Source organism: Ranitomeya variabilis, chromosome 4 (genome assembly GCF_051348905.1).
Source record: "Ranitomeya variabilis isolate aRanVar5 chromosome 4, aRanVar5.hap1, whole genome shotgun sequence".
Lineage (NCBI taxonomy): Eukaryota > Metazoa > Chordata > Amphibia > Anura > Dendrobatidae > Ranitomeya > Ranitomeya variabilis.
The window spans coordinates 217,515,316-217,525,910 of NC_135235.1; the positions used below are offsets into that span (position 1 = coordinate 217,515,316).

The 10,595-nt window shown below is 42.7% G+C and overlaps 1 protein-coding gene across 4 annotated transcripts in view; it reads left to right on the forward strand.

Moving 5' to 3' along the window:
* LOC143770384 (fish-egg lectin-like) overlaps positions 1–10,282 on the forward strand; it is a 74,652-nt gene extending 64,370 nt beyond the window's left edge. For all 4 annotated transcript variants that reach the window (XM_077259987.1, XM_077259988.1, XM_077259989.1 and 1 more), the window contains 5 exons: positions 145–501; positions 1,143–1,310; positions 2,023–2,250; positions 9,484–9,817; positions 10,006–10,282. In XM_077259987.1, coding sequence (XP_077116102.1) covers positions 234–501; positions 1,143–1,310; positions 2,023–2,250; positions 9,484–9,817; positions 10,006–10,174 — 1,167 coding nt within the window. In that variant the 5' untranslated portion in view covers positions 145–233 and the 3' untranslated portion in view covers positions 10,175–10,282. The remainder of the gene's footprint in view (positions 1–144; positions 502–1,142; positions 1,311–2,022; positions 2,251–9,483; positions 9,818–10,005) is intronic.
* The last annotated feature ends 313 nt before the right edge of the window (positions 10,283–10,595 follow it).

The following is a 10,595-nucleotide window of genomic DNA, read 5'->3' on the forward strand; positions in this document are numbered from 1 at the left end:
AGACAACTCAAGAAACACATGGGCCATGGGTATCAAGAGATACATGGGGAGCGGCCGGGCAGAAAATTGGCACTTTTAATTAGGTGCTTATACCTGACTCCTAAGTCAATCACAACTTCACTAAATATATATCTCATATTTCAGGTCACGCTATTAGGATACGTTTGGACAAACGTATTTTTGGCTTGTATACCATCCTCGTAGAACGTATTTTTGGCTTGCATACTGTCCTCATGGAATCTATTTTTGGATTTTATACCATCCTCGTGGAACGTATTTTTGGCTTGTATACCATCCTCGTGGAACGTATTTTTGACTTGCATACCATCCTCGCAGAACTTATTTTTGGTCTTCTATATTGTCCTTGTGGAATGTATTATTGGCTTGTATACCATCCTCATGGAACGAATTTTTGGCTTGTATACCATCCCCAAGGGACGTATTTTTGGCTTGTATACCATCCTCAAGGGACGTATTTTTGGCTTGTATACCGTCCTCATGGTACGTATTATTGGCTTGCATACCATTTTCGCAGAACTTATTTTTCGCTTGTATACCGTCCTCATGCTACATATTATTGGCTTAAATACCGTCCTTGCAGAACGTATTTTTGGTCTTCTATATCGTCCTTGTGGAATGTATTATTGGCTTGTATGCCGTGCTCGTGGAACGTATTATTGGCTTGTGTACCGTCCTTGTGCAACGTATTTTTAGCTTGTACGAGTATATCGTCCTCGTGGAACGTATTTTTGGCATGTATACCGTCCTCGTGGAAATCTAGTTTTTTAATTCTTATGACAGTCAATATGGGCAGAGGACCATGTGAAAAAAAATCGCAGCATGCTCCAGTCTGGTCCAATTTACAGACGGGGAGGATGGGCATACGGAGCTACACATGGAGCCAGCAGAGCCTGAAAGTTTTCAGCAGTTTAAACGTGGCCTAAAAGTATTTTCACACTTTACATTTTTCCAACGATATTTTTCCCGTATTTTTGAAGCACAAAACAAAAATTGCCACATTTTACAGTACCAATAAAGTAAACGAGATTTCCGAAAATTCATGCACACGCTGCTTAATGTTTCCTTGCAGATTTGAAGCAGAATCCAGTATGCCACATGTCAGTTAATCATTTTTTTTTAAGGTGGAGTGAGGGATCATTCCATTTCCAAAATTGATAAGTGGCCTGGGGAGGAGTTCGGGCTTCTTATAAATGGGGCAGAATCAGCAGTAGATCACATCACACAAGGAGTCATCATGATCCAGATCCTCGGTGTATTACTGCTGAGCATCGGAGCTGCCACTGCTGCAGGTAAACCGCTGTGCAATTATTAGGAGAACTGCAGATGTCACCTATGGACAAATGGCTCATTATTCCTTCTTGGTTTTGATATAGTAGAGTTAATATTTTATATTTTATTGTATTCACTAGTCTCATAGTATTATATTTTATTTTATTTATTTTTTCTTCAGGTTTGATATTTGTTCTAATATTTTCATATCCTATGTCAAGGTTTTTCAGAAAACTGTGTTATGGGTCCCTTTAATTAAAAATAGGAAATTTTTAATTGATGTACATTACAAAAGTACTTAGTTTTTAACATTAAATCGTTATATATGGAGTATTGGGATCACTTTAATTTTTCTGATAACCCCTGTAAGTATTTTTTGTTGTACAGGACCTTGCCTCTCAGAGCCGGGGGAGTTGTAGAGGTAGTAATTGCATAGGAGCTTATAGTTCCCCTGTGCTCAGAAGAAACTAAGATATGGAGCACGAATCTATTGTAGGAAGGTGCCCTGGCTCCTTCTTTATGGAAATCATACGGCCCCAATGATTCGACCCCCATTGATAGAAGATGAAAAAAAAAAGTTGCAGCTAAATTTCGACCTACGGTTTTTATGTCTGAAGATCGTCAGCTGAGAAACTGACAATTGCATAAATTGTAATTCCATCCTGTAACGTTATCGTTGCCATCGTCATGATACTTGCTTTTCTTGGTCTCTCTCATCACTTTTCTCCGCAGACAGTCTATGCACTGTGATCGATGGGCGGTTGAAGCAGGTGGATGCCGGTGCCGGTCAGGTTTACGGTGTGAATGATAATGATGACATCTACCAATGGCTGGGCCACGGGTGGAAACATATTCCTGGAAAGCTGATGCACGTGACGGTTGGTCCCGCCGGTGTCTGGGGAGTCAACAACATGCAGAATATCTACAAATTCCAAGATAACAAATGGGTGCAGGCATCAGGTAAGAAGACACCGCACGTGCCTTGTGGCTTCCTCAGGCTGCACCATTTTTTATTCAGGTCATGGAAATTCAAGGGCAACTGCAGTAATCCAAAGTATCCCATGTTCCCCCATGTCTAACTAGTAAGCTGAGATATGAGATTTTTATATTTAGCTGTTCTGGGCCTGTCTTTAGCATAGAAAGTAACTGAGTAGTAACTATTTTCCTTGTCTTAGAGCAAGTTTCTCAGTTTGTGAGATGTAAGGATACGTCACTGATCTCCCGGTCAAACCTCCTGCATGATTAGACAGTGCTGGGAGATTAGAGCACGCAGAAAAAAAATCCCAGCAGTCTGTGTTTAGCTGTATCACCTTACAAATCCTTCTTTCGGTTGTCCTTCTCTCGTTGTCCTTCTCTCATTGTCCTTCTCACAGTCACCTCTGCTGTACTGTCTCTCCCCCAACATGGATTATTGGTACCTTATCTGGAATGTGTCAGTATTCTCACATATGTCTATTGTGCTCACAGCATATTGTAATGCCACTGCAGTGAGAGAAGAGCAGGCTACTCCTGTGTGAGATGTAATGACAGGCTGCTCTGCTTTCACTGCAGGGGTATTACAAATTTCATGAGAACAACAGAAATAAATGTGATTACTTACACCTTTGAGGTCTCATGACAGTCAATATGGGGAGAGGGTCAGTACAGCAGAGGTGACCTTACTATGAAAAGAGTAGAACTGATACAATGGTTTGTAATATGACATAGCTAAACTCATCTGTGCTGCCACTCCCTCACACTAACTGCCAGGACCTTATCTGGAAAGTGTTGATCATCTTTTCTCCCAGCACTATCTAATCATGCATAAGATTAGACATTAGGGATCTGTTATAACTAGTGATGAGCGAATATACTCGTTACTCGAGATTTCTCGAGCATGCTAGGGGGTCCTCCGAGTATTTTTTATTGCTCGGAGATTTAGTTTTTCTTGCCGCAGCTGAATGATTTACATCTGTTAGCCAGCATAAGTACATGTGGGGGTTGCCTGGTTGCTGGGAATCCCCACATGTACTTAAGCTGGCTAACAGATGTAAATCATTCAGCTGCGGCAAGAAAAACTAAAACTCCGAGCACTAAAAAATACTCGGAAGACCCCCGAGCATGCTCGAGAGATCTCGAGTAATGAGTTTATTCGCTAATGACTAGTTATAACCTTTCCTCCCAACTTTTAAAAACAAGAAAGGGTGACATATACAATGGTACACTTAGCATGCCATGGCAATTTTTATAATTCCCCATAGTACATTCCCCCCCATGATGTACACACATACAGTTAGGTCCATATATATTTGGACAGAGACAACATTTTTCTCATTTTGGTTATAGACATTACCACAATTTAATTTTAAACAAAACAATTCAGATGCAGTTGAAGTTCAGACTTTTAGCTTTCATTTGAGGGTATCCATATTAAAATTGGATGAAGAGTTTAGGAGTTTCAGCTCCTTAACCTGTGCCACCCTGTTTTTTAAAGGGACCAAAAGTAATTGGACAATTGACTCCAAGGCTATTTCATGGACAGGTGTGGGCAATCCCTTCATTATGTCATTCTCAGCTAAGCAGATAAAAGGCCTGGAGTTGATTTGAGGTGTGGTGCTTGCATTTGGAAGGTTTTCCTATGAAGTAAACATGCGGTCAAAAGTGCTCTCCATGAAGGTGAAACAAGCCATCCTTAAGCTGTGAAAACAGAGAAAAAACCCATCCGAGAAATTGCTACAATATTAGGAGTGGCAAAATGTACAGTTTGGTACATCCTGAGAAGGAAAGAAAGCACTGGTGATCTCATCAATGCAAAAAGACCTGGGCGCCCACGGAAGACAACAGCGGTGGGTGATCGCAGAATAATCTCCATGGTGAAGAGAAACCCCTTCACAACAGCCAACCAAGTGACCAACACTCTCCAGGAGGTCGGCATATCAATATCCAAATCTACCATAAAGAGAAGACTGCATGAAAGTAAATGCAGAAGGGTCACTGCACGGTGCAAGCCACTCATAAGTGTCAAGAATAAAAAGGCTAGACTGGACTTTGCTAAAAAAACATCTAAAAAAGCCAGCACAGTTCTGGAAGAACATTCTTTGGACAGATGAAACCAAGATCAACCTCTACCAGAATGATGGAAAGAGAAAAGTATGGCGAAGGCTTGGTACAGCTCATGATCCAAAGCATACCACATCATCTGTAAAACACGGCGGAGGCAGTGTGATGGCTTGGGCATGCATGGCTGCCAGTGGCACTGGGTCACTAGTGTTTATTGATGATGTGACACAGGACAGAAGCAGCCGAATGAATTCTGAGGTATTCAGAGCCACACTGTGTGCTCAGATCCAGCCAAATGCAGCCAAACTGATTGGTCGTTGTTTCATACTACAGATGGACAATGACCCAAAACATGAAGCCAAAGCAACCCAGGAGTCTATTAAAGCAAAGAAGTGGAATATTCTTGAATGGCCAAGTCAGTCACCTGATCTCAACCCAATTGAGCATGCATTTCACTTGTTAAAGACTAAACTTCAGACAGAAAGGCCCACAAACAAACAGCAACTGAAAACCACCGCAGTGAAGGCCTGGCAGAGCATCAAAAAGGAGGAAACACAGCGTCTGGTGATGTCCATGAGTTCAAGACTTCAGGCAGTCATTGCCAACAAAGGGTTTTCAACCAAGTACTAGAAATGGACATTTTATTTAAAATTATTGAATCTGTCCAATTACTTTTGGTCCCTTTAAAAACAGGGTGGCACATGTTAAGGAGCTGAAACTCCTAAACCCTTCATCCAATTTTAATGTGGATACCCTCAAATGAAAGCTGAAAGTCTGAACTTCAACTGCATCTGAATTGTTTTGTTTAAAATTCATTGTGGTAATGTCTATAACCAAAATGAGAAAAATGTTGTCTCTGTCCAAATATATATGGACCTAACTGTAGCTTTGCTACATCAATACACCCCCTATGCCCACACAGTCCTGCTAGATCAATACACCCACCATTCACACACATACCTGCTATATCAGACACTCATTATGCACACACAGCTTTGCTACATCAATGCAACCTCATGCACACACAGCTGTGCTACATTAATAAACCCCCGCATGCACACACAGCACTGCTACATCAATACACTCTTCATACCCACAGCTGTGCTACATGAAAACACTCCCATGAACACACAGCTCTGCTACATAAAATACACCCCTCATGCACACACTGCTCTACTATATCAGTACACTCCTCATGCACACACAGCTCTGCTACATCAATATAACCCTGCGCATACAGCTTTGCTATATCAATACACCCCCCATGCACACACAGCCCTGCTACACCAATACACCCCCAATACACACAGCCCAGCAACATAAATCTTCATCATGCACACACGACCCTGCTACATAAATGCACCCCGCATACACACACAGCCAAACTACATCAACACATCCTCCATGCACACGACCCAGCTACATCAATACACCCCACATGTACAGATGACTGTGGTAAATTTATAAATAAAATGACACACTGAAACACACTTTACTTGTGTCTTGCTCCTTTTCCATTTTCTTCACTGTCATTCAGGTGACCACAGACGGTCACCTGACTTAAAGCTCTAAGGAGATCACTAATCTCTGGCCACGTGACTGACATGAAGAAAAGGGAGAAAGAGCAGGACATAAGTAATGTGTGTGAGTATTTATTGATGTAGCAGACCTTGACTGCGTATCGCCAAGATTGGTCCTTCTCTCTCATGACATCATAATCCCACCATACCAAATTCCCCATAAAACCAAAACTTATTACTGAACAAATTAACACATGACCATTTTTTTTCTTTGGATAAATTGGCCACAGCGGCCGTTTATTAACAAAACAAACATAATAACACTATTTATACAATTGTGTAAAAAACTTGAAGGGGAGGGTTCTTGGAGCTAACAAAACTGGCACACCATGGGCAAAAGCCTCCCCACAAACTTTTTTAACCTAACCTTCTTTACCCTCAGCCGTAACCACCAGCTCGAGGGCACCATGTAACCCGTTTCCGGGCAAACTCCAAAAGTTCCAGAGGTAAACAACCCGTCCAGAGCCCGTAAACCGAAGCCAGTTCAACCCCATAAAACATCAACTCCAAGAACCCACCCCCCCACAGCCACTGTGACAATGACCTAACACTAAGGGTACTGTCACACAGTGCAATTTTGATCGCTACGACGGCACGATCCGTGACGTCGCAGCGTCGTATGATTATCGCTCCAGCGTCGTAGACTGCGGTCACACTTTGCAATCACGGCACTGGAGCGATGCCGAAGTCCCCGGGTAACCAGGGTAAACATCGGGTTACTAAGCGCAGGGCCGCGCTTAGTAACCCGATGTTTACCGTGGTTACCAGCGTAAACGTAAAAAAAACAAACAGTACATACTTACATTCCGGTGTCTGTCCCCCGGCGTTCTGCTTCTCTCCACTGTCTAAGCACCATAGCCGGAAAGCACAGCGTTGACATCACCGCGTCACCGCTGTGCTCGCTTTCCGGCTGGCCGGCGCTCACAGTGCAGAGAAGCTGAGACGCCGGAGGACAGACACCGGAATGTAAGTATGTACTGTTTGGTTTTTTTACGTTTACGCTGGTAACCAGGGTAAACATCGGGTTACTAAGCGCGGCCCTGCGCTTAGTTACCCGATGTTTACCCTGGTTACAAGCGAACACATCGCTGGATCGCTGTCACACACAACGATCCAGCGATGTCAGCGGGTGATCAAGCGACGAAAGAAAGTTCCAAACGATCTGCTACGACGTACGATTCTCAGCGGGATCCCTGATCGCTGCTGCGTGTCAGACACTGCGATATCGTAACGATATCGCTAGAACGTCACGAATCGTACCGTCGTAGCGATGAAAATTGCACTGTGTGACAGTACCTTAACTCCCTAGAAGCAAAATAATCCCGTTAAAACCGAATGCCCCAACCCCCACTAATCAACTAATCCCCACAAAAACAAGGGAGGGTGGGTGGGTTCTTCTTTCCCTGCTAATGCCACATGTACTGTCCCTAACCACACACTTTTCTTTATATCCACACCCTCCTCAGCCTAAACACCTGCCCACTCCTTTGTCCCCTTTCAACCAATCCCACTGCATTGCCTTTAAATGTTCCCACTCCCCTTGGCACCACAGTCATGGGGGGGGCTTTCATCTAGCTGTGCATATTGCAGCCCCCCCCCCCCGCTTTACAAAGGCTGACCTTATAGCTCTTTCCTTCATTGTTCTGTTTAGCTGCATCTGTGACCTTGGGACACGGACATGGCTTGTGTTCCGACACTTCCACTAAACACAAAACACAACATCAGTAATTAAATTATCTATAAACGTAATTCATTGGTATTGCATACCAACATGCAATACATTTGCGGAATGTACCAACCGATGGCAACATCTATTTAAAATTAAATTAATAACATGAAAAACATGTCAATTATGGGTCTAAGTGTCAGTGTCAATGTAAAAAGAGGTGCATCCACAAGACAAACTATATTCAACCACACTAGAGGAGTCTGTAAGCTGATGTCTGAGTGTGATAGAAGTGCCAGCCCAAAAGATAGTGAGATTAGCACCTTGGTGTGAAGAGCTGTAAGGGTATGTGCACACGTCCGGATTTCTTGCAGAAATTTCCTGAAGAAAACCGGAAATTTTCTGCAAGAAATCCGCATTTTTTTTTGCGTTTTTTTTCCGGTTTTTTTTTTTTGCGGTTTTCTTAGCATTCTGCAAGCGTAATTAGCTTGCAGAATGCTAAAGTTTTCCAAGCGATCTGTAGCATCGCTTGGAAAAGTGACTGACAAGTTGGTCACACTTATCAAACATACTGTTTGACAAGTGTGACCAACTTTTTACTATAGATGCTGCTTATGCAGCATCTATAGTAAAAGATAGAATGTTTAAAAATAAGAAAAAAAATTAAAAAATGGTTATACTCACCCTCTGTAGACAGCCGATCTCAGCGGCGTCCGTTCCTATAGATGCCGGTGTGGTTCAGGACCTTCGATGACGTCGCGGCTTGTGATTGGTCGCGTGAGTCACATGAGCGGTCACGCGACCAATCACAAGACAGCGACGTCATAACAGGTCCTGAACCACACCATCTATTCTATAGGAACGGAAGAGAGAGCATGCACGGGAGAGGCGGGAACACTTCGGGGGCCATCAGAGGGTGAGTATATCACTATTTTTTATTTTAATTCTTTTTTTTTTACCAATTATATGGTGCCCAGTCCGTGGAGGAGAGTCTCCTCTCCTCCACCCTGGGTACCAACCGCACATAATCTGCTTACTTCCCGCATGGTGGGCACAGCCCCGTGCGGGAAGTAAGCAGATCAATGCACTCCTAGGTGTGCGGAATCCCCGCAATTCCGCATTTTTAATGAACATGTTGCTTTTTTTTCTGCAATGCGATTTTTTCGCCGAAAAAAATGCAACATTTGCACAAAAAATGCGGAATACCGTGTAAATAATAGGAGGCATATGTAAGCGTTTTTTTCGCGTTTTTATCATGTGTTTATAGCGAAAAAACGCGAAAAAAACGTGAAAAATCCTGAACGTGTGCACATGGCCTAAATATAGAGAGTAGGTTGCAAGAGTGTGCAAAGTGACATTGATTAGACATTGCTGACAAGATAACTGACTGTGAGAAGTAGAATGTGTGAACTGTGGCAGAGTGAAGGAGGTGTTGCTGAAGAGATTGCCAGCAGACAATGGAAAGTGTCCACAAATTTTTGCAATCATCAGCCCACAAACCCTTGATCTCCACATTATCCAAATGAAAAAAAAAATTAGAACAATTTAAAATGGTGAAAAAAAAAAAAAAAAATAAATTATACTCACCGTACGGGACCCTTGCCGCTCCCTTTTTGATGCTTTCTGGTCAATCACTGGTCTCTGTAGTTCTTTTGCAATTATGACATCCAAATATGGCTGTGCAACCTCTGCAAACAGACAGTGATTGGCTGCAGCAGTTACATGTCTGTGTCAGTACAATGTACATCAATGCTACAGTGACCGTAGTGGGGCTGACGGGAAGGAAAGAACCAGGGTTTCAGGTCAATATGGCTTCATTCATTATTTTAGCCTTTTCAGATCTGTTTTCAACAATATTTATTTGTTTGAGAAAACCCTTTAATTTTTCTCTACCATTTACTTCTATAGGACGTCTGAAACAGATAGATGCAGGTGGGAATAAATTCCTGTCCGGAGCCAATGGGTTGGATGATATTTACTGTGCGAACATGGATCAGACCATGTCCAACCCGGCAAATGTAGCCTATAACAACATAGAAGGGCGTCTGAAGTATTACACCTGCGGTCCCTGGGGATGTTGGGGTGTAAACGCCTACGATGATATATATTACCGCTATGATGTGACGCCCACATCCTGCAAAGGAAGTCGGTGGCAGCAAATAGAGGGCAAATTGGCCATAGTGGAGGTTGGCACAGATGGTTCTGTGTTCGGCGTGAACTCCCAGGGACAAGTGTATAAAAGGTATCAGCTTTTGAGATATTGGACATCAATTGTAATTTCTAACTATAATTTTTATACTTTTCAGATATAAAATCTATCTGCAGTGAGCTGCACTAATGGCAGCCGGCAGTATCACATAGCTATCACATGGCTCTAATAATCATTATGTCACCATTGTAGATGTGAGTAACTTCTAGCCTCTATTTCAGGGAAGGGATCACTGCTGGGAAACCCATCGGAACCTCATGGACCCAGTTGAATTTTTATGACACTTTCAAACATGTATCTTATGATCGGGGAAACTTGTGGCTGATCACCGAGAAAGGAATCATCTATAAGTGCAAAGTCAACAGCTCCACAGACCTAAACTGCTATTAGACCCTACAAATACATATGTTGTGTGTGGTTCATAGGAGAAACAAAAAATAAAATTGCTTCATTTTCCATTGTGTTCTTCACATTAAATAAACTTTTGCTTTCAAACCATTTTACAACTAACTCTTTTAAAGAAGCTCACCAATGATCTAGTCCATAGATGGGCAAATATTTCTGCATGAGGGGTGTATTGATGTAGCAGAGCTGTGTGTGCATGGGAGTGTATTGATGTAGCAGAGCTGTGTGCATGTAGAGAGTATTGATATAGCAGGGCTGTGTGTGCATGGGAGGGGTTTATTCATGTAACAGAGCTGTGTGTGTCTAAGGAGTGTCTGATATAGCAGGGCTGTGTGTGCATGGGGGGTTTATTGATGTAGCAGGGCTGTGTGTGCATGGAGGTGATATTGCTGTAGCAGTGCTATGC